Source organism: Erpetoichthys calabaricus, chromosome 4 (assembly GCF_900747795.2).
Source record: "Erpetoichthys calabaricus chromosome 4, fErpCal1.3, whole genome shotgun sequence".
Lineage (NCBI taxonomy): Eukaryota > Metazoa > Chordata > Cladistia > Polypteriformes > Polypteridae > Erpetoichthys > Erpetoichthys calabaricus.
The window spans coordinates 221,805,386-221,830,809 of record NC_041397.2 but is presented as its reverse complement, the minus strand read 5'-3'; the positions used below and the strand labels follow the sequence as shown (position 1 = coordinate 221,830,809).

Below are 25,424 nucleotides of genomic sequence, written 5' to 3'. Positions count from 1 at the left end.
TGAAGAAAAAGGATGAAGCTATAAGGTATGGCACAAAACAAAGGCATAAAATGACAAGGTGATCTATAAGGATGTGATGCAAAATGCTAGAAAAGCAACTGCAAAAGAGTAAGAGCCCAAGAGATGGGGATTTACAAGTGAGCTGCAAAATGAAAAATGAAAGTATGTTCATGTGTTTTGATGTGTTCAGGATTGTGAAGCAGAAAAAAAAAGAACGACACAATGTAGCAAATGTGAACTGCTTAAAAATACTGAAGGGAACTTTATTATTGACAGTAATGAAAATAAGGATATCTGAAAGAAGGACTTGGAGATCTTGATGAATGAGGAGTGCGAATGAGATAATGATGTTTGTTGTGAGACTGAGCTGCAAGTTTGTGAAAGAGGAGGTCACAAAGTGCTAAAATGAAAAGAATGAAGATATGCAAAGACATAGGTCCAACTTGGGACGGTCCTGGAGGTGTATGGTTGACAGACCTGTACAACATGATTATTTGTGAAGGAAGAATTTCTGAGGACTGGAAAAGAAGTATGCTCATTCTAGTATACAAAGGAAAGGGAAGGATGATTGATTGATGTGTGTTTGGCAAGTGATTTTGCATTTGGAGCAGCTAATGAAGGAGGGTGAGAGGGAAAAGAATCAGGGATCAGTTGAAAATTAGGAAACTGCATTTTGGTATAATGTCTAGGAACAGAACAATACAGTTATCCCTCCTCGATTGCGGGGGTTGCGTTCCAGAACCCCCTGCGAAAGGTGAAAATCCGCAAAGTAGAAACCATATGTTTATATGGTTATTTTTATATTGTCATGCTTGGATCACAGATTTGCACAGAAACACAGGAGGTTGTAGAGAGACAGGAACTTTATTCAAATACTGCAAACAAACATTTGTCTCTTTTTCAAAAGTTTAAACTGTGCTCCATGACAAGACAGAGATGACAGTTCCGTCTCACAATTAAAAGAATGCAAACATATCTTCCTCTTCAAAGGAGTGCGGGTCAGGAGCAGAGAATGTCAGAGAGAGAGAGAGTGAGAGAAAAAGCAAACAATCAAAAATCAATAGGGTTGTTTGGCTTATGTATGCGAAGCACCACCGTATAAAGCAGCTGCAAGGAAGAGAGCAATGTGAAAGTAGTCTTTCAGCATTTTTTAGAGGAGCGTCCATGTCCTCTAGGCCAGTGTGCAAACAGCCCCTCTGCTCACACCCCCTCCATCAGGAGCAGAGAATGTCAGAGAGAGACAGAGACAGAGAAAAACAAACAATCAAAAATCAATACGTGCCGTTCAAGATTTGAAGTATGCGAAGCACCGTGCGGGAAGCATGTCGCTTGACAAAGCCGGAAGGGAGCAATGTGAAGATAATCTTTCAGCATTTTTAGATGAGCGTCCGTATCGTCTAGGGGTGCGAACAGCCCCCCTGCTCACACCCCCTCCGTCAGGAGCAGAGAATGTCAGAGCAAGAGAGAGAGAAAAGTAAACAATCAAAAATCAATACGTGCTGTTTGATCTTTTAAGTATGCAAAGCACCGTGCAGGAAGCATAACGCTTGACAAAGCAGCCATATATAAGCCCAGCAAGGATGGCAGCAATGTGAAGGTAGTCTTTCAGCGTTTTTTAAGGAGCAGCCGTATCCTCTAGGGGTGCGAACAGCCCCCGTGCTCACAATATATTTCAGGAGTTTTATTTAATACGTAATACGCGCTCTGATTGGGTAGCTTCTCAGCCATCTGCCAATAGCATCCCTTGTATGAAATCAACTGGGCAAACCAACTGAGGAAGCATGTACCAGAAATTAAAAGATCCATTGTCCGCAGAAATCCACGAACCAACAAAAAATATGCGATATATATTTAAATATGCTTATATATAAAATCCGCGATAGAGTGAAGCCGCGAAAGTCCAAGCGCGATATAGCGAGGGATCACTGTACATCTTTTTAATCAGAAAAATGCACTGACAGAGTGCTGCGAGAGGTGGTAAGATGGGCACTGAAAAAGTTAGGTGTGAATTAATGGTTAAGGTCTGTGATAGTGTCAATGTATGAGGAAAAAACAAACAAATTGGAAAGCTAGTTAGAAAGTGAAAATCATGAAGGTATATGGAGGAAAGACCAAGGTGATGGATGGAGGCAATGAATGGTTGAGAGGTGCATGGACAAATTCCAGGTGCCGACCCAGGTTCTGGTTTCTACAAGAGCCTTTCTGGAACTGAAGGGAGAAGGTTATGAAAGCTGTGTGAGAAGTAGAATGCAAGAAGCAGCTAAAAAAGACAACATGCAACATAGCTAGAAAGAACTGAGATGAAAATGATCGGGTCAGGCAGATGTATGGGGTATCACAGAGTGAGAAGAAGACAAATACTGAATTAGGAGAAAATACTTGATGTGGAGGTGATAGCTGTTGTGCTTAGGAGAAAACAGTTAGGGTGCTCTGGGCATGTGGACTGAAAGGCAGATGATGATTGGGTGAAAAGGTTCACCAAGATGGAGAAGGACAGTAATGAAACCAAGAGGGAAGCCAAAGATGTTGATGGAGGGTGTGATAGATTATATGACAGGTCTCAATGCCAAAGGATGCCCAGGACTGCTCAAAGTGAAGAAAAAAAAAAGATTTGAGGAGGCATCTGATAAGCCTGGGAAAACCTCAAAAACGGGCATTAAACTAGGGATTATAAAGACGGAGAAAATTTAAACATACATGAAGTAATGAAAAATAAACCCAAAACAGAAACTAATAAAATGAATAATTGTTTTCTCTAATAACATTACTTCTGTATAGAGACCTTGAATAAAATGGCTTTTACCCTTTTACCTTTACATTGAACAATTAAGCCTTTGAATTAAAAATGTGTTTCTTAAAGGTAAATCATATTTTAGACTTTCATTGCTTGCATAAATGCAATATTAAATGAGAAGTAACAAACTGAAAATATTTTAAAATACTATCCTAAAATAATGTGAAAAAGGTAGGGTTTACAATAAAGTACAAAAAAATATATTCTTTTCATCACTACAAGTCTTGCTTACCGTGCAGCAGCCTGCAGACCCATTGCCCTGTGAACTTGGACCACCACAGAAACAGCACGGGATGACAATGCACCAGTCTTAGCCTGTTCATCTGTCTTTAGCACTTGCTTGTACTGTATGAAGATATCAATTAAACCTGAAAGGCAATAATATTAATGGAAATTGTTTTTGTGCATCTTAACTAGGATTATAATATAACAGAAGCAAATAATAAGATTAGTAAAATCAAAAAATATATAAATGTAAAGAGAAAATTTCAATAGTATAAAATATGATGATTTAGTTAGGAAAATGTATTATATTTAGTAAGTGGGTTAGCAATTTCCAGTGGTGGCGCAGTGGTTACTATTGTTGCTTCATAGCTGTAGAATTTCAGTTTCAACATGTGCTCTGTCTGTGGAGCTTACATGCTCTCCCTGAGTTTGTGTATTTTTCTCTGGAGACTTTTTATGTCAGGTTACCTGCCAACTCTGAATTGGCCCAGCATGAGTGAGTGTGAGATTGTGTATATGACTGTGTCTTACAATACACTGGTGTGCCCTCAAGGGTTGATTCCCACATTACCCTCAGTACTGCCATGATAGGAACCAACACCTTGCAGTACAGACTGCATAAATGAGTTAGAAGATAGATATGTGAATAAGAAAATATATAATAGATATAAAATTCTTAGATTAAGGGTATTCAAGTTCTTAAATGATAGAGGTGGGCCTTGCCAGCAAAAAATTAATTCATTAGACTAATCGCCAAGAAAGACGAAAAGTGAAATATGTGGATATTTTTTATTGCGATGTGTTTTTTCCATTGCAACATGGCAAAAATAAAGCACTCACCCACTAATGATACATACAAAGAAACAATTGAGCTATAGGTTCATGTTGGCAAACTATTCATAAAGACAAACTTACTTTTTTCCATTGTTGTCTGTTGTGGGTATTCAAGAGCATTTCTCAAAAATCATGCAAAATGATCCGTCTTTTGCATTAAAATACATCAAGCATGTAAATATATCAACTTGGTTGTTTAAAACAACACGGATGGTATTTAATTTTTTGTTTTTCAAATTCTGTTAAAGTTCTTTGTTTATTTGCCCCACTTGCATACATAGAGAAAATGACATCAATGTTTGTGAATTACATTAAGTAACTTCACTTTGCAACTTGTTTAACTACAAAAACATTTTTAAAGATACATGAAATTTAATAAAGACAAAACAATTAGACATGTGATTGATACAATTCACATCCATATTTTTCGTGTTAATGAAGCTGTCTTATATGGGAAACACAAAGTTGATCTTGTAATGGTTACTATGGACATTTTTTTGTAGAAATATTCTTTGTCCTCTAATGAATCAATCATTGTGGAGTAAGCTTATCAACACAGAATGCTTTAACGTGGTTATGATTTTCTTATTGTGTGAATTTAAAGCAAGGTACAAATATTTAAGATGATAGTTATCATAAGAAAATTGGAATAACAATCAGATTATGGACAGGATAAAAATTCAAGGATGCCTGCAGTACGATTCACAACCTGACCAAAGAAAATGGCTATGCATTTTCTTAAAAAGCCCTAAGCAATTCTCCTTTGGCTAAGCTCTCCTTCTCAGGGGTGAGGTTTGATTTGTCTTCAATTTTTTTTTTTGTTATAAATTGATCTATTTGTATGGAATGATTACAATAAAATTAATAAATAATACTAAAAAAAAAAAAGAAAATGGCTATGCATGATTAACAAAGAAATCTATATTAAACAGAGGGCATATAAAAAACCTAAACCATTGGTTGAAACCAATATCATAAAACTTTTTAGCAAAGACTTTTAATTTCTTTTGGACGAACTACTGTTATATAATATTGGAAACAGAAACTGGATAGCACTAATAAAAGAAGAACATTTACAATAAAAGAACCCATATGAAACTATATTAATAATATAAATACAGTTTCATAATTTAGTATGAATGAATCTGACAAACTAAGTATTTTCCAGAAATGATTTGCATTCTTTTAAAATGCACTTAAAAGCACCTTAAGCACTCACAAAATAATATGAAGATTTGTAAGCACCACCAATTTTAATAACCCTTTCCAAAACATGCCAGCATTAATACAATTTCCAGAGCAACTTGAATCTACAGTCTTCTTCCCCATTATTCCTCTGAACTGTACAAATCCATTAACACTTGCAGGCTAATTGAGGCTACATAGAATTGTCTGTAGGGAATCACAAAGGAAAGGAAAACATGCAATATAAGGTGGATATTTTTGTGTTATGTGTAGGATATGTAAACTGTATGTAAATTTTTTTATTAGCACTAAGTGCAAAAATGTACAATTACAGTACTTGTAAAAATACATGTAATTCAGAGTCTGGATTATGTAGTAATATTATTTTGAGTTACATATATTTATTGTACAAATAAAACAAAAAAAACTGCCATGCAAAAAAATTTGCCCCTTTCTGATTTCCTTTTATTATAAATTTTTGACAATGAATGACAAAATCTATTATTAGATGAGGTACATCTGAATGAATAAATTGTTCCTTTTAATTATATCATATATTGAATTTATATAAAGGTTTCCAACATCAACCAGCACTATGTGAAAAAGGTAGTTAACCACTTACACATAATTGCAGCCTAAGCTGCAATGAATATAACCAAACATTTCCTCCAAATTATTATTAATGATTAATATTTACGTGATGGAGTTATAGCTTACTCTTCCTACAAAACTGATTTCATTAAGAAAAATGAGTAGGTTTTCAAGCATGAATTGCTTATTGCTGACCCTGCCACAACATCTCTAAAGGGGAGGGTTTAGATATGGCCTCTTTTCTTTTCAGTCATTCTCATGTGTACTGACATTTGTTATTTGAATTATCATCTTGCTGCATGACCTAACTATGCTTCTGGGTTTGCTCTTCAAACCTCCATCTCTTTTAGTAAATAACATTCTTATTATGGAATGCTGTGTTTGTCTTCCACTGGACATAGGACCCATTTTGCCCAAACAAAATTCCCTCTTTTTGTCTCATCTGCCCACAGAACATTCTAACAAAAGGCTTGAGGATTAGCAAAGAGAGACGATCAGTTATGTTTTTCTTGATTACTGGTTTCTGCGTTGCTGCTCTCCAATGAAGTCGACTTTTACCCAGTGCGTTCTGATTCTGGATTCATGAATACTGACCTTTGCCAAGGCATAGCCTGTAGTTTTTATGACAAGTTAATTCTGAGTAATTTTGACAAGTGAGCCATTTCTGCGGAGAGTTGGTTCTGTCCTAGGTGTTTCCCATTTTAACTACAGTTTGGTTGACTGTCAGAGCCTTACACACACCAACTTATTTCTGATCAGTACAGGAATTTTCAAATGATCCTTTTAGTTGGGTTGACAAACTAGGGGTCAGTTTCTTTTAATAAATAAAAAAAACATTTTTTAGGTATTACTTATTCTAATGTATGACTTATCCAAATGTAATTATCTAAACCTTGTCCATTTTCTTTATGAACATTTTTTACATACCTGTAGGTTGAATGTGGCTATCACTGTCTGAGCTGTCTATTTTTGGAGTAAGGGGAAGACTAAAATTTTGAGCTCCAGAATTCTGATGTCTCTGCATGGTTACCATGGCACAAAGCTTGGACAAAGGGAGAATACCTCTGGCCACCACTTGTTCTCTTACATTAGGGTAATAATACCTGCAATATCAACAGTTACATATACAGTATTACTTACCAACAATGAACAGAGTTATTACCACCTTAAGTAAAATATCCAATGTATAAGCTGCATTTCTTTTACAGTTAATCTTATTATTGAGAGAGATGTAACATATGCATAGTTGGAACTATTCTACTAAAAATGTAAACAAATCAATGAAATACTATAAACAAAAAACATTTGATTCAGTGTCAATCAACAAAGGCAAATACATATGCAAGTACTCTGTTACTAGGCTCATAATTTTATTTTTTTAAAGCATTTAATTTATTATTATGGGTGAATTCCTATCCAGGTAAACTGCATCATTTTATCAAATTGGTTATACAGAGTTGTTATCCTTTATGTGCTATATGTTCATTAAGAAATTTATTCTATTTCTTCTGTTTACTTGCACTCATATCTATTTAAATGCTGCCAGGTTCTGATTAAAAAAACACAGATATTCAAGGGTAAGTATTCTGATTCCCTAGACTGTCTTTCTTTCCTTTAATATGATTTCTTTCTAGAACTATCTTGACATAACTAAGGCATCCAGTAACATGACAAAATTATTTTATGTACAGTCTTGCATTTTTAAAACCTTTCTAAATTATTTGTAATTTTATGTAGCTATTTAATTTAAAATTAAGTTGGTTTATACAAAAGTATAGTTGATACGGATGTATATTTTGTAGAAATGTAACATTGATATTTTTTACATTCAGTAAGATGCAGAAATAGTTTTAAAAACTAATTTTTCAAACTAAAGTATGTAACAGGTTCTTGCTAGGAGTACAACAGGAATAGAAACTTGCAGGTGCTCCATAGGTTTGGAATTGATTAAATGTATTTAAAACAACACTGACCACTGCTGCTTACCTTATTATTTGCACCTGTGTGTGCTGTTACAGGTATTTTTTAATGAAAAAGAATATATTACTTGATACCTTAACTAGCAAATAAATGAACATTAAACCCAAAAAATGATAAAGTGGTGCTACTTGGCATCAGCCTCTCTTGACAACAATGTTTTAGCTTTGTACCTAGATTCTGGTTTGCCCAAACATATTTGAAATTTCAAAGAGACTCATCCACTTATGACCCTCTCTGGATTTACCTCTACCCTCAATGACTCTAAAGTAGATGCATCTATTATACTACAACCTCTGTTCAACTGGAAGAACCCTGTATCACTTTCTAAATTTCAATATCTTAGGAAAACACTATTTTATCTGAAATTACAAAATAATAAAGGTATTATACAAACATTTGTCTCCCCTTCTATGAAAGAAACATTAAGTTTCAGTTAACAGAAGAATTTCAGCTTTTGGGCCTCTCTTTTTTATTCCTATCATTATTCTTAATTGGGGAAATTAGAATGATTATCAATATAAAATTGAAGTTTATCAAATAATTGTCAAAATACATTTTTGCCTTTTCAAAACTCCATAAAGATACACACTGCACACATTAAATGAATAGACTGAATCTTCAGACTGAAAATTAGCTAAACAATTTTGCTATACTTACTCCTACTAGCCATCACTGACAACCAAGTATACATTTAACATCCCCATCATTGATCAGTTTAGTTTTTGACAAGGACCAAATGAATGTAATGAAGAGACTTCATTACATATTGAGCACCAAACGTGCTGGTTAACACTTACCAACATGTAAACCACTTTAGGTTTTTTAAGCTAATTCTTTAAATAATTTGAACTGCATTGTGGGAATTACTTTAAATACACTAATTATTAATATATGAGTGAAAACATTTCACCACCCAAAAATGAATCTCATGTTTTATGTGGTTATTACTACTAACATGCATCATACAATATCAGCACTATTGCCTTATGATCAGTTTACAGTTCCCTTTATTACCCATCAGCTTGTTGACAAATAATAGTTACTAAAGAAATAAACCATTAATTTTCTAATCCCAATAATTCTAAACCAGGCAGTAGAGCAGCAGCATCAAATGCAAGACTACTATAATTAGGACACAAGTATATTGGACAGCACAGTTGTCCAAGGGTAAATATTGCAAACTATATGATGCATAGGAAAGGTTCACGTATGAACTGAGGACACTGGAGGTATGCGTTTCTAAGTCACTATACAACAATAAATTTCTTTACTTTAAAACAATAAAATACCCAGTTTAGAAATATGAAAAAAACAAGGAAAATATACTTATTTCAAAGACAAACTCAGGTAAACCCAGAATTAAACACTAAAATAGAACCTAGGTTAACACTGAAAAACTGAATGCATCAGGAGTGAAATCAGTCTAGCAAGACATTCATGGTAGGAATATGTGAGAAGAAATTACTTAAACTACAGTATTGTTTCTAATTTTTTTAAATAATGCTACTGTTTAGTATACTATTAATAATATTATACTTGATTTCTATCTCACAAATGATTAAACAAACAGCTAAAATAGAATATGGACAGTCATGAGCCCACCTGCTAAATGACAGATAATCTTAAATTGGGAAGTCATGCACAAATAATTTTTGTTTGATTAAGTACTAATATAATCTTGTCATGAGCCAGAACAGTGTATTTTCAAAAAATAAAACTGGTGGCGCATCTAATTTAGCATGTCAGTTATAAATTCTACAATATAATTTATCCACGTAAAAACAAACAACTGGAAAAATTTTACCTGCACCACACTTCAAAGTTGATGGCACCACCTCCTGATAATCCCTGGCTGGAGCAAGCACTGAGCAGTAGTCTTTGCACTGGGACTTCTGCAGGTGTTACAAGACAGTGAGTCTGGCAGTCATTGAAAACAGGGTCTGGCACACACAATGTTGTAGTGGTTCGATATGGGTGCAAATGTACTGCTGTGGAAAACATAGTTTGCAATTTATAATTTTAGAAGATTAGATCAGAAATGATCATCATATACAGTATAGGATTTTAATTCAATCAAGGATATTACATTCTACACAAATTTTTGGTTTATATTACAAAAGTATAAACACTTATATTACAAAAGTCTTAATATCCCTATTGAAATTTCACTTAATGTAAAATCTGAAATTTAATGAAATCATGGAAGACCTTTGCCCACATTGAATAAAACCTTGTAAAAAATACTTTGAACTGAAAAATAAATAAGTAATTTTTATGAAAGTAAAAATCTCATACGTGTGCATGGTAGAAGTGGAAAAAAAACTGTTAAGAGTTCTTAAATATTTTTCTTTGAAATATATGATCAACACATTGAGCACAAGTATCAGAACTTTTTTTTCCCCATATTCTGTGCCATCTGTAGGCACAAAAGAAGCAGGTGAAAAAAATCACCTTTGTACAGAATTAGGAATGTAACTGGTTACAAATGGTGTGTAAAGTTACACAGTCATTTATTGATTGCTCTTTAACTTTTGTTTTTCCTAAAAATGATCCATGTTTTTTTACACAAATATTGTAGGTAACAAGATCTTATTAAAGGTGAAAAAATCTGATTCAATATTTCTTAAATTTTGCCTTAGCATCAACAAAGCTGACATTTTAAACAAAAGTGTACAGACTTTTGACATACAGTATATATATATACTAAATGCACGTTTCTTTTTCACTATTACATATGCAGTTGCTATTTTTCTGTGCAAAATTAAGTAATGTGTGGTGTATACGTTTGTGTTTTGTGTTAAAATATTAATTAATAGGCCATTGACATTAAGACTCTCAAGGAAAGTCTCCCATTTGTAAGTATTGTGGAGACAGAATTTACTAATCTAATTTTTCCCATAAGCAGCATCCCTCCCTATATTTCATATGTAAATGTGGGAACAAACTCAATATGCAAGAAATGTTTTACTTTTGTCATTCTCATTATTATGTGATAGGTTATAAGAACATGAGTACATAAATAAAATAAGTGGAAAATGAGCCTGGATTTAAATATGTGTGTAATTTCAATTATTTAATGTAGGACTGGAGCAATAATAAAAAAGACCAAAAGACTAGATGCAAAAATGCTAGCGGTACCGCATTTACTTACTGTATTATATACCATAAATCCTTTGCTTTAAAGGCTGAACTTGATGCTACTTTACAGACTGCTAAAAGCAGCATAAAGAAAAACATTTAAACTCAAGTTTATTAGCGATGTTGTATAGAGATTTTAGATATAACCATGATATGCTACTAAAATCAGGTTGTTTTTGCATAGAAAATTACTAAACTGCTGACCATTTAAACTTAGAAACAAATATGTGAATATTTTTATTTTACTCATACTAAATGGCTTAGATGATTACATGTTGGCTGCAAGTTGCTACTGAGAGCTCTCTGTTGTCAAAAACTGGCTTCAGATAGTATGCATGATCTTAACTGTATAAGATGATAGCTTCTGCCCTCAGATATCTGAAAACAAAACTACAATCAAAATAGCTACTTTTGGAAAGTTTGTATTTATCTATCTGGAGTAAAATCTTTAACTAAACTCCCCAAAATATTTTAGAATAATATTAAAATAATTTTATAACACAGAAACTAAATTCTTGTAAATCACATTTTACAAGAAAAGGTCACCTGGTTTAGAAGTTTTACTCAAAGCAGTTGTTATTATTCAAGTTTGTATCAGTTCCACCCTGAAACACCTAGCAGTGGGTTAAAGAATAACATGAGACATAAAAATGCCAACTATTTAAATAGTTTAGAAATATATACTTTGTCTTCTTTCTCCATATGACTAAGGAGAGGAACCACACAGAGTTATACAAAAATATTTTTCTTTTGGCCAGACATTTGTTAAATTCTTTATTCATGCTTGTTGTTACTAGCTTTTAAAACAATAAAATTTATTTAAACTTGTAATGGAAAATTTATGTTATGTTTTCATGTCACTCAGAGTGATTTATAACCTTGATTTACAACCCCTTTTCATCATATTTTAAATGTGAAAATAACTGAAGTTTACAGTTAGCCATTCTCCAATGGTAAATTCCATTGAATGGCAGAGTTTGGATTATGACATTTGTGAACATGTACATGTACACAATAACTTTAAAGCCAATACTGACTTGGGAAGTGTCAGCCAAAAGAATCGCTGCTATTAAGAGACAGTCCTTTTGATATATTACTAGCAAATTTCCAATCAATTAACAGAAAAATAATAAGAACATTCCAATAAAAATATTGCATTAACAGAAACTATGATTTACCTGCTTCCAAAATGTGAGAGTCCATTTCTGGGTCCTGGGTTGGAAAATAGTATTGAACATAGCAGTCTGCTTCTCCCCAGACAGTTGATTGTAGTGGTATTAGTCCTTTTACTTTTTCTACTTTAATTTCAAATACATGTTCCCTGCTTGATGTTTCCTTTCTATCAATCTGTGTGGAAAAAGGATTACTATAGTTCATATTAAGATATAAACTAATATATATTGTTCTTAAAAAAATAATATTTGTTTAATGACATACTGTTCCTGATTTCTAGCCTAATTTCTGCTAGTTTATTTCACGACAGCTTCTTAATCAGAAGCCAGGTATGTTTAAGCCTGTATCTCATTTTCATCTTTTTCTTCTGACAGCTGTGCTCAAACGTTGGAATGTGTAAGATTATCTTAAAATTGTTATTCAGCTACTTACATGCATTTTCTTGACTTTGTCATGATTCTGTCAATTCAGAAATGTCCAATAATAACTGCCCACCCAAAAAAGAAATGTGCAAATTTATTTCTTGAGTTGAAGCAATTGTGTATATACTTACTTACTATACTTACACTATAAAAAATGCAAATCACCCCAATTTACATTAACCATTTGAATGGAAAATACTGCACAATTCAATTTGTTTCTGTTTTAAAATAATTAACACCTGTACAGCAAAATCTTGAAAAGAAATAGTAAACTTACAAAACGCTTTTGTGAGATAAAGGACAATAGAATATATGCTGGTAAATGTTTAAGTATGTGTACAATTTTTGATTTAGAACTAAGTACATAAGTACATAAACACCTGAAATAAAGTAAAATATTAAAAATAAAACTGTCTCTAACAATGCACTGATCACTCCTTAAAATGAAATGTAGGTATTACTGTCTTCCACTAGTGTAAAGACAGAGAAACTCAGAGACTTACTACTTTACTTTAGACTTACTTACTTACTTTAATTTTACTAAACTTCCTGTTACATATTGACTCTATAAAAAGAACCACAATACAAAAAAAGATGTGGTTGTAACAAAATAACCTGCTAAAAAAAGATACATTGAACTAAGTATATGGACAGGTAAATCATTGATTAACCTCCTTGGTGGTAACCCCAAGCATCTCGCAAATCTAAGTAAAATGGTTATACCCGAGTGTCTCTGCTGACATCTAATGGATTAAATAATATTATGTTGCAAAGAAACCATGAATATTTCTATGTGTTTTGAAACTCTATGGTAACTCATCAATATCCACAAGTGGGGGGGGAGCCTTCAACAACAAATACACAATGACAAGCAAACCAAAAGCTGTAAAGCCAGTTGCAGAACAAACTGAGACTGAACCATTAGTTGAATCAAGTGATAGTGATATTGATGTAAATTGGTCATTATACGTTGACATTGATAGTGAAACCAATGCATAGGGAACTCTACAACCAAATCGCTATAATATGCCTGCATGAAACTTCAGTGGCTCAAAAATGTAAATGGTTGCAATTAAATGGAAGGAAATAAAAAGACTGGTGGCCTCCCAAGCACAGTTCCCAATGCAGCAACTGTCAATGCTCATGTTAGGGGAAATGTGGAAGTCACTAAATCTTGCACAGTGACTCCCTACAATAACCCAATGGGCAGCAACAATCATGCGCAAGGAATAGAAAAAAATATTATCAGAAAAATTAGCAAAAACACATTTCTACTATTCCATTTGCAATACTGGGCACTGGTAACTATTTCCAAAACATATCACATGAAGGACGTCTATTAAATTTGCATCAGTACAGCACTGGATATTAGACATAACTTTCCTACTGTATTTACATAGACACTTTGGTATTAACATGTTTCTATTACACATAACACTTTTTCTTGTTGAAAAAAAATCAACATTAACACACTTACCATTGATGGAGTGTTAGGCAACTGGTCTAAGAAATGAGAAGGTCTTTTAATTACATAGTCTGGTGCCTCTTCTTCAGTTTTTAAACGCTGTAATGATATAATTTGCTCCCCTGAGCCCATAGCTAACAGGACTCTTAGACTGCCTCGACTACAGCCAGCAAAAACATCAATAACTGGCATATAACTGTCTACTCCAACTACTGGATACTGAGCCTGAAGTAGGAGATGGCGAACCTTGGGGTCTCTGGAATGAACAAAATAAGATATCCAAAAATATGTTTTTTTACTGATGAGAAAAAGCAATTGATATGAAGATATGCCTATTATAACTTTATACACTACCAATTTCTATGTTTATAGTAAGAATGGCTTTGAAAAATGTTTCATCTCATTACTCTGTGACATTTCGCTGCATTTTAATTTTTGACTAGTTTTGATATAACAAATGGCATAATAAAAGAAATAATACAAACCTAAAAGACATGTAAAACTGATGCAGAGGGAGTTTAGTCAAGCCAAGCAGAGTATCCTGACTTGTGCCAGAACCTTTTTTCCACACCTCAATCACCATCACATTATTCTTCATTCTCTCCAAAAGTCTTGGAGATATGGTTAGTGGGGTCACCTAAAATAATAACCAGGAGGTCAATGGACACACTAGAATCTAATACATAGAACATGTAAAACAGATAAGGACATTGACAACAGTGAAAAGTGGTCCTTAAAGTCATTTTCAAGTGAAATCGCATAATGGGTGCATTTCAACTCATAAATCAAATAAAAATTATCCATGTATTTACCTGCAGGAAACTGAAAGCTGGTTGACTTTGACCCCATATCACAGGGGATCTAGTGACTTCTTCTGTGCCAAAAAACTTGCAATTCAAATAAACATTATAGGGCTTCATTGACCCTGAAGAAAAATCCTTTCCCTCTGGAACCATCAACAAGACATGAAACAAAGTGTCATCTTCTTCGCAGTCATAGTTGACTTGCTGACATAAACTGTAGTCTTTTTGTGTATCTGTTGCTTGTATCACATTTTTTCTTGGTTCTTCATTTAGAATTTGAGGACTGTCCATGTGTACTTGCATTTTTGGAGAACTAGGTTGGGTACTGTAGCCAGTGACACCATCAGAGATATAATACTGTCTTTTTTTATAATCCACTTGAAGAAATTCATTTTGCTGGGCACCACTTGCATCACACAGTTTTGACTTGTCTGGTCCTGTGGTGCCGGAATTAACTAGTTGTAAATCTTTATTTTCCTTATTTAGCTCAATATAAACCTTTAAATTAGAGCAAAACACAAAATAAATAATCTCAGCACAATTCATTTTACATTATACAAACATCTCAAGTGGGTAGTGAACTCTAAAAAAATATTATTATAACCCTGTTATCCCATATTTTACCTTGACTCTGGGCCCAAAACTAGGGTTAAGGTCCCATGCATAGTTATACTATTAGTAACAGTTAATCAAATTTCTATGGTTCTTATTTATTTTCAGGGCTTAGAGAACCTGTTCATGATATGTGTTAAGATCACTAAGAAGTATGGAAGACAGCTCACATAAGACAGTAAAGTGCAGACATTTGCCAAGATTTGTTACATGAAAGGAGTTGCAAACTATTATTTTTCTTTCATTTGCCAAATCATAAATTTCAGGCATAAAAAAACAGTGATAACCTTGCTGGCCAAACAAAATTATTTGGCACAACTTATGCATCTGTCTGATAAATGTTATGCTGTTATAAGAGTTATGAGGATACAGTGGTTACAATGAGCAGAAACTAATTCACATAGGAAGTAAGCTTCTCTGTGGCCTATCCTAATCTTAGTTACAATGCTAGTTTTCAATAAAAGGGCAGTTCAGCAGGAAAGCCTAACTCCTTCAAATCTCCCAATCTTCTCAAATATCATACAAAAAAATGAAGCACTACAAATTTAGATTTATTCTTTAAAGCTGATATATATATATGTGTGTGTGTTTTAATATGTATATTTTTAAATTTTGCCCTATTCATAGCACAGAAACACCCCTAACTGGTATTAATAACTTACTAATATCCTTCTGACGTAACAATAACTACTGCTATTATTCTCTTAGAGAAAAAGGCTACTACATTTGACAAAAATGTATTTGCATTCTGTAAAACTTTTTTTGTAAACATTAAAAAAAATAACTCTCAATGACAGATTCTTCACCCCCCCCCCCCTTGATAAGAACAAAGATTTTAGTATAAGGCTGTGGGCGGTACGGTGGCACAGTGGTAGCGCTGCTGCCTCGCAGTAAGGAGACCTGGGTTCGCTTCCCGGGTCCTCCCTACGTGGACTTTGCATGTTCTCCCTGTGTCTACGTGGGCTTCCTCCGGGTGCTCCGGTTTCCTCCCACAGTCTAATGACATACAGGTTAGGTGTATTGGCGGTCCTAAATTATGCTTGGTGTGTGGGTGTGTGTGCCCTGTGGTGGGCTGGCATCCTGCCCGGGGTTTGTTTCCTGCCTTGCGCCTTGTGTTGGCTGGGATTGGCTCCAGCAGACCCCCGTGACCCTGTAGTTTGGATATAGCAGGTTGGATAATGAATGGATGGATAGTATAAGGCTGCAACATAAGATGATGTGTAAAAAGTTAAGGGGTCTGAATAATTTCTGAAGGCACTGCAATATGACAATCATTGTCTATGGATTTTGTATATTTTTACTTTAGCACTACTATATCATTGGTACTCTATATCAGCTTCTGGACTATAAATGTTTTTCCTCTCTATCCCTTTACTCTCTAGGGTGCATAATTGAGGGACGACTGAGAATTTTGAATATACCACACAATACAGGAAAACAAAGTCATAAATAGCTCTGTTTAAATTGTGTCCCTTTAGCAAACTACACATAAATATTCTGGATTCTCACTAGCTCCATATTTACTGTACAGTGTTCCATGAGACTTCTGCTACCCTTCTTCCTCTTTTTATTACTCCATTTTAAGGTTTTGATTCATACTGCATTTACATTTTTGTCTATTTCAACTCTGCACAAATTGTTAAATCACAGAACCAAGCCAATCTGAGCTAACAGTGCTGCAAATTTTTCCATTTGCATTGTTTATCCTTGCAATGAGATATAAAGCAAGTGAGAAGCATAAAGTATTACAAACCTTCTGTACTTTTACTGTTTACAGAGTCATTTAGAACTTGTTTAGTGGTAACGGTACATACTGATGTCCACAAAGTAAATATATCATTTATTTTCTTTTATCTATACCTAGTGTTACTTACCATTAACAAAATGTGTGTGACAAAAGAAGAAGGAAAAATAAACTAATTCAATTTGACAGAATATTGCCAATGTAGTGACTATACAATAGGCTGGTATATTTATCTTTTTTTGCACATTTGATTTTGAGCTTTGTACAGTGTGACCCTTTTGTTGAAAGGGTTTCTTGTCAGTCTACCAAATGAAAATCTTAAGTGAAAGGCTATTATGGGTGGTACAAGCAGGCTGATAAACTGACAAGATGATAAGGATGCTACCACTTTTTGTAGAAAAACTGAGTCTTCAGTGTAGTAACAGTTAACATGACTTCTATGTAATTTCCAGCTTTATTGAGAAATTGATACAAAAAATATTGTGTTGGGGTAGTATAAAAAAAATAGACTTTTACATTCTTTCAGTAAATGAATATGCCTATTTCAATACAAAGTTATGGGGAACTAAAGTCTCTCCCAGTATTAGTGGGTGTGGGGCACAAGCCTACTATGGACACAGTGCCAGTCCTTCACAAAGAAGGATGGATAGATGGAAGGATGAATAGACAACTCATTCACTCACTCATTCACAATTTAGAGCTTTCATTCCAGTGAACCTAAAAGGGTTTGAGGATACAGAAGTAAACTAGAGTAAACTTGAGCACCACAGAAAACAAGCCAAGTCTATACAAAACATATTTGGACCAAGAATTGAGCGCACAGTTCTGGAGTTGTGAGGTATAAACTCTTACTACTGTAGCACCAAGCACACCACAATGCAAAACATGTTCCACAGGTGCCAGACTATAGCCATTATATTTTACTGGAGTTTAAAAATGAAATATATTCTGAAGTCTTAATACTGTTGTTCCTTACCGTCAAAGAACCAAAATGCTGCTTTTCACTGTCTTCCATCAACCCTACAATAGTCAGCTCAGATGATAAACGCAACAGTTCAGACTGCATGACATCCCGTAATGGAAAATATGCTTTCCCGAAAGGAACAGGCTATTGAAAGAAGGCAGGGAGGTAAAAGATATTATAATATTTTTTTTGTTTTCCTCACTGTTTTGGTTTACTGCCAGTCAATAAATAGCATAATACAATTTTAATGATGTTGTTTCTGTCTAGAAATCTTTGGTATAATGTCTCTTCAGAAAATCTATGCCATAACTACAAAAAATGTGTCTTTCCAGTACATCTTTTTCTTAAATTCTGGGTCCTTCTAATCAATGCTTTTTAAACCATGTTGAAACATTCTTAAAACATGTTTTCACTTTGCCATTATGGGTTATTGAGTTTAGACCGATGGGCAAAAAATGGCAGTTTTATCCATTTAAAATGAATTCTACAAAACAATAAAGTGTGCAGAAAGTGAATGCTTTCTGAATCCACTGCAGTTGTGAGTGTACAGATACAAAACAAGAAAAACTGTTAGCCTGCAGTACTCCAATTTCAAAAAATGTGTATAAACAATTTCACTGTATTCTGATATTGCAGGTTTCCTTGGAAAATTGTTTCAACTAAATACACCAAACAAATTATAAAACAAAACAAAATTAAATAAATAAATAAAAAAAGAAAACTAAAACTCTACCTTTTTTTGAGTACTTTTCCTTGCATATATTTTGAATTCCAAATCTGTGTTCCACCACTGTTCAATTACTAAACCACTGAAATGTACAGGATAGTTGGAGCGATGCTGAAATTTTACCACTACAAAAACGTAAACAATAATGTACAAATTATGGTTATGATTTTGTGATTTTTATTAATTGGTGTTTAAATTAAAGAGTCTGCATATTAGTACCTCCTCCAACAATTTTGCTAGAGACTGCTCGTGTCACTTCCGTAGCCATTGCAGCTCTTCCAGTTTCACCTTTGGAAGATGTGTTTGGAAAGTGATACTCCACAAAATAAGTGCTAAGGAAACAAGCAATAATCAGAAGGCTATTTTAAAGCATAACAGGTCAGCTAATGTTATGGGCATTGTGGCAGTAACACCATTATAATACTTTAACTATATACAGGTTAGTTGTTTAATTTCAAAGTCTATGTATATTCCACTTTCTACTAATTGATTGTAAATGATTTATAATTTTAGTAATTAAACTAAATATTTAATTAAATACACAATCAATTATTATCAATTTATCATTTTAATAAGCATCAAAAAATAACAATATCACAATCAATCTTTTTTTTTTCTAAGCAGTAATTAAGAAAAATACCATTTTCGGGCAGATCGAGGCCTTGGTGGTTTTCCTTTTTGAGCCTTTTGTAATGGTGTGGACTGATCACTATCTGGAGGAATTTTCAAATTTTCAATGGTTAACCTTGCAAGAGAAATCTGACCCAGACTGGCTAACTGCTCAACACTAAGATCAACTGAAGATCTTGGCTCTGCTTCCTTGGTAGCAATTATTGATCTGGTTACAAAATGAAATGTAATTATATGTTAGAATAAAAATTACATATTCAATATAACTGAAACATACAGAATCACAGTTTGAATAAGTTACAATTTATAATAGAGGCAAGTAAACAGACAACAGATAATATATTACTCACATTAGACTTATGTATTTGGTCATTTAATACTATAAATTAACAGTCTCTTGGTTATTCAGATAGGATTGACTTTAACAGTAGTGTGAAATGTACATGATACAGTAAAAACATTATTTACATGTGCAACCAACATTCAACATCACCATTCCCCAGTGCAATAATCATCAAGAATGTATTAAAATACACAGCTGCATTTTATTTAATAGAAAACAAAAATCAACTTAAAGGATGTTCTCCTTACCCCTACCTGAAATGTTGTAGGGAAAAATCCTTGAGGAATACTCAAGTATAATGGGCATGTCAATGAATTCACCACTAGATTGAAGGACTGTTTGTTTTCTCTTCAAGCCATACTCAGTTAATGGTCACTAACATCATAAACAACTCTTAAGCTACAGTTACCTGATTTTACCAGTTCTTTCACTACACCCTACATTGGGATGATTATCTTCAAAAGGGTTGAATCTGCTTGTATTTTCTGTATTCATTATTTATGGCTGTATATTTTGTCTAATATTTTTAACACTTAGTGTTGGATTTATTGCCTGACTTAATTAATTACTCATGACTATAAATTTGAACACAAGTATGCATGTAATGGAAGGGCATATTTTCTAGTGTTGGTTTCTGCCTTGGATCTGATGCTACTGAGATAGGCTCTGGATTAAGGCAAAAAGGTAGGTGGAGAGATCATAAATGTATGTCAGTGTTTAACATTACACTAACACCATCTCAAAATTTGCAACATATTTTATTTCATAAAACACTTCTCACATCTGCATTAAATGTTTTACTCTAAAGATTATAAACAGTAAAGCTGATGCCTCTATAGGGTGACAGATTTCATTTGTTATTAGTTTACATTTCATATTCTTGCCTGAAGCATTTTGTTGAGTGAGCAAAATGTGGATGTATCTTGGCAATCTTTAGTGCACTTGTATTTGGTTATACAGAAAGAGATATTACTGTGATTCTTCCAAAAGATATTCACACATGGGGATCTTGAAAACAAACTAGACCTAAAAATCACTACATTTTGGAACATATTTTGAGCCTGAAAGAGAGAGACAGGAAGGAGCGGAAAATTGTATCCTGAACACCATGAATTAAACTGGTTGCTTAGTGTGGTATCTTGGGCCACAGATCTCTAGGAACAGTTAAGAAATCAGTTAAGGAATTAAGAAACCACAACACTGAGATCACAATGAAGGGGGTAACAGATACAGTATTTGTGTCATGACAACTGAATGCAATACTATTAGCACAGTACTGTATACTCTTGTTTATGATAAATACTTTAATGGTGCGTTTCTATAACGGCCATTTTTAATATTCCTATTTTGTTATTATCTAATGCTGCTTCATTATGTAATTACAAGTAGGAAAATAATTACTAGTGCAAATACAATTGCACTTGTTACAGTACAATACATACAGAAAAAGGAAATTGAAGCTAAATTAGGTCATGTTTTAGTACCAATGCAAGCTTTCATACTCCTCATTAAACATGACATCAAAAGAAATCCATGTATGTACTAAACTGTGAACTAAGCAATTGGTCAAGTATTGGGTAACATTGTTTGCATATATAAAATATAATGTATGTCCTTTTGGTAGGTACAATGTTTGTTGTACAATAGAAACAGTGAAATGAAAATGAAACACAGGACTGAAATGTAGGTCCTTGGAACCTGTAAGATAGCAGCAATAATCCCTTCATCAATGAGACAGCAAAAAGCTCAAAAATCACATATACATATTGACCAAGGGCTCAATAAAACAAAGGAAGAAAAGTTTTTAGAAACAAGCAAAAAGCTATTAATACTTATAAAAATTCATGACAAATTACTTTAACCAATAATAATAAGAAAACACAGAAATACCTAGTATGAAGCACAACTCATGTATGTAGACAGCCATATTTTTTAAACTTAGAGACCTAAACATTTCACATTACATTTAAGGGATAAAAAATAAATTTTCAAGGGGTTTATCTTTAGCTTTAAAAACATTACATACAAATGATATATTCTTGCATTTTGGGGAAGTTTGTTATACCATAGGTATATTTGTTTAATTGATTAATAAAAAATCTAAATTAACTGAATTGAATTATTATTATTATTAGAGTTTATTGAATTCACAAAAAATAAATAGGTCAATTTACCTTTGCTCCCTTGCAGTCTTTAACTTGGTAGAAACCTCACTAAGCTCATCTGGAGTTTCCTTTCTTGCCACATGATTTAGAACAACAGATTGTTCTGCTTCACCTTCACTGCTTAAATCAGTACCACTAGTATCAGACTTCTGCAAAATGGGAGGAAAAAATGAAACACATAACTTGGAAAAAAAATGGAAAAATTCTAAAAATAAATCTTTTTTTCACTTACAGGAAGATTATAGAATAGTTTCTCTAGCAAGCTCTCATCATAAAGAGGATTACTTGGTTCACAGTCATTATAAATACTACTGGCACAAGATATAGAGTCAGGTGGAGAGGCAGTTTCATCCCAGCAGTTTAAAGTAGGCGAACTTACACTAAAAAAAAGAGAACACTATGAACACACAAGTATTATTACAATATATATTAATATTTAAATCTAACCAAAAACGCAGATAAAGAGTGCAAGTTCAAACTTAAACAAAAATGTTTTGTGTCATTGCCAAACTGACTTTCAGTACATTTTAACATGAGTATATAAATTTACATATGGGCGAGGTGTTTATTTTTTTTAAAAGAATTAAAAAGATAAAAAGTACTAAGTATACTAAAACATTTTCACATGTACCATATACATATTTAAGTATTCTTGTTCCATATCTCCTCTAACAAAGCAGCTAAACAGAAACAACATAACATCTTATATTTAACTTCAAAAAAGCTGAGATCTTCTTTTCAATATGGTTCAAAACTGGCAAAGGCATTTATATTGCTAAAGCCTTTATCAGTGCCTAATGACAAAATAGAAAAAAAAAGTAAGATTTTAAAGGGATTTTTTAGTGAAGACAAAAATGAAACCTGTTCACAACACATTTTCAGTGTAATTAGGATAACCAAAACAAAGACCACTGCACTTTTAAAATGTTAAAAAAGGGAAAAGAACAAAAAAAAAAAAATCAATGTATCTCTGTATATTGAATAATTGTATTTATTAATTGCAACAAAGTAATAATAATAATAATAATAATAAATTTTATTAAATTGCACTTTATATTTTAGCAATCTCAAAGTGCTACAAAGTAAAAATAAAGTAATAAAACAAGAAAATCTATAAATACTTTAACAAAATGTCTTTCTAAAAAGATGAGTTTTTAGATTTCGTTTAAAAGCATCAGTCGACTATGGGGCTCTCACGTAGTCAGGGAGGGCATACATACAGTAATATTTTTACTAAGAAAAGGCTCTTTTGTTGACAATTTAGATAATTCAAACTAAACATAAAATGACACTGATATTCTCAACGCATATGCTAAAATGAATAGGAATATAAATCACTGATTTAATGTACCCAGAAATGTTCAATTTTTTATCAATGCAAAAAGGAATCATATATAACTATTACTTAATGGGAGAGGGGGAGTTGGAGTTGTTCTAGGTGGTTATGGAGGCTAACCAGTGTCACAGCGTGATAATTGTGTTCTTTAGATCCCAAATATAAAACACCATCTGAGGCAGGCTTGCGCCAAGCCCAGTATGACAACTGCAAATTGCAAATTAATGGATTGGTACAGAAGTTATTTACCCATACAAAATAAAAAAATAGGAAAAATGCATAAAAAGAGGGAAAGAGAGACAGAGAAACAGAATATTGAAAAAGTATCAATACTGCAAATACAAAAATTAAAGAAAAAAGTAATAGATATCAACATATTGTAAACTAAAAAAGAAATTGACTTAAATAGCCAAAACTTTTCAAACTGAATGACTGAGAGTACCGCCTAGTGCAGAAACAAATTTTTCTCCACTCCTTTCAAGTAACATGTATAGAAGTTTTTACCTGCCCAAAAGCAAGTGAATGGCTCTGTTTTCAATGTCTGTGGGCAATTCTTTGTCTGGATAATTTGACAAAGGCAACACATTTGAGTTTGTAGCATTATTCTTGGATTCAAGTAGGTTTTTAAACAAATTCCCTGATGATACCACATGGCCTCTATAATGCAAAGAGAGAAAGTGAAAGATACTATTAAGCATAACAACAAGGTGTTGTGACATAGTTAAACCATGCAAGATCTATAGATTAACTATAAACATGAAAGCAAAAAATGTCTAAGGAAAGTTAACATTTTAAATTATATGAAGACCACTGATATAAGTAACAATGCATACTGTAAATTGTACACTTTGTAATATACACACTACCTGTCACAAGCTTTAGAACACCTCAGTTTTTCAACATTTTCTTCAAATTTTAGCAGTTGATATGCAATGAATGACTTAAAATTGTGAAAAGGTAAGCAATAAACTGCTAGAGGTTTCAATTTAAAATTTAGTATGGCAAAAACTGAAAGATTCAAGATTCAGGATTCAAGAGTTTATTTGTTGCCTCAGGAGATAAAGGCACTGCCTTGCTTTCTTGAGTTTATGTGTACTGGGAACATATCATGTCCTAAGCGATGTGCACACCCAGGTATCTGAAGCTGCTCACCCTCTCAATAGGACCTCCGTTTATACTGATAGGGCTGTAGATCTGCTACTGCTTCCACCTAAAATCCATCACTAGCTCCTTGGTCTTGGAAACATTTAGGGAGAGGTTATGCGCCTGCCACTGTGCTTCCAGGTTCACTACCTCATCCAGATATGCCTCTTTGTCATTGTTGGAAATGAGGCCCAAGACCACTGTGTCACCAGCAAACTTAACAATCATGTTGGAGCTGTGCTTGGCCACACAATTGTGTGTGCAAAGGGAGTACAGCTGAGGACTCAGTACACAGCCTTGTGGTACGTCTGTGTTGACAGTGATAGTGTTGGAAAAGCAGTTGCCCACCCTCACCAGCTAAGGTCTGCAGTTAGAAAGTCCACCACCCAGTCACAGAGTGGATATTCAGTCCGAGGTCTTTTGTTTTACTTTATTAATCCCTGAGGGGAAATTCTCTTTTTCACATACCCCAACTTACTCAGGGTAAATGCAGGGTCAGCTATTTGTACAGCACCCCTGGAGCAATTGCAGTTAAGGGCCTTGCTCAAGGGCCCACTGAAGTAGCATTCCTTCTGTCACTGCCGGGATTCGAACCTTCGAGTTACCAACCCAGATCCTTTAGGCACAAAACCACCAATCCAGTCTTTAAGCTTTGTGGCCAATAAGTGGGGGACAATGGTGTTAAAGGCTGAGCTGTAGTCTATAAACAACAATCTTACATAATTCCCCTTGTTGTTGTCTATGTGGAACACAGAGGTGTGCAGAATATGCAAGATGGACTGGGATATCCTGCGAGGATCATATAGTGAGAACATTGAGGAGGTTGTTGACTGCACTACCAACTACATCAACTTCCGTATGGACATTGTAGTTCCAGTAAGAACAGTACGCTGCTATGCTAACAACAAGCCATGGATTACAAGTGACATTAAGGGCCTTTTGAACCAGAAGAAAAGGGCTTTTAAAGGCGGTGATCAGCATGAGCTCAAGCACGTGCAGAAGGAACTCCGAGTCCAGCTCAGGGTGGTGAAGGAGCAGTACAGGAGAAAGCTGGAGCAGAAGTTGCAGAATAACAGCATGAAGGAAGTGTGGGATGGGATGAAGATCATCACTGGCTGCAGCTCGAAGTGGGGTGCCACCATCGAGAGAG

At 33.9% G+C, this 25,424-nt stretch overlaps 1 protein-coding gene across 2 annotated transcripts in view; it reads right to left on the bottom strand.

Annotated features, from left to right (window-relative positions):
- The window catches only part of c2cd3 (C2 domain containing 3 centriole elongation regulator), a 92,162-nt gene that overhangs the window by 43,809 nt on the left and 22,929 nt on the right, over positions 1–25,424 (bottom strand). The window contains exons 7-20 of one of the 2 annotated variants that reach the window (XM_028800326.2): positions 23,636–23,788; positions 22,028–22,175; positions 21,805–21,944; positions 19,298–19,495; positions 18,877–18,989; positions 18,664–18,782; positions 17,943–18,074; positions 14,620–15,108; positions 14,293–14,444; positions 13,820–14,063; positions 11,926–12,094; positions 9,414–9,597; positions 6,557–6,732; positions 3,027–3,162 (exon numbers count right to left, since the gene is read on the bottom strand). In XM_028800326.2, the coding sequence (XP_028656159.2) occupies positions 3,027–3,162; positions 6,557–6,732; positions 9,414–9,597; positions 11,926–12,094; positions 13,820–14,063; positions 14,293–14,444; positions 14,620–15,108; positions 17,943–18,074; positions 18,664–18,782; positions 18,877–18,989; positions 19,298–19,495; positions 21,805–21,944; positions 22,028–22,175; positions 23,636–23,788 (2,553 nt within the window). The remainder of the gene's footprint in view (positions 1–3,026; positions 3,163–6,556; positions 6,733–9,413; positions 9,598–11,925; positions 12,095–13,819; positions 14,064–14,292; positions 14,445–14,619; positions 15,109–17,942; positions 18,075–18,663; positions 18,783–18,876; positions 18,990–19,297; positions 19,496–21,804; positions 21,945–22,027; positions 22,176–23,635; positions 23,789–25,424) is intronic. The other variant, XM_028800327.2, reaches the window with a different exon arrangement.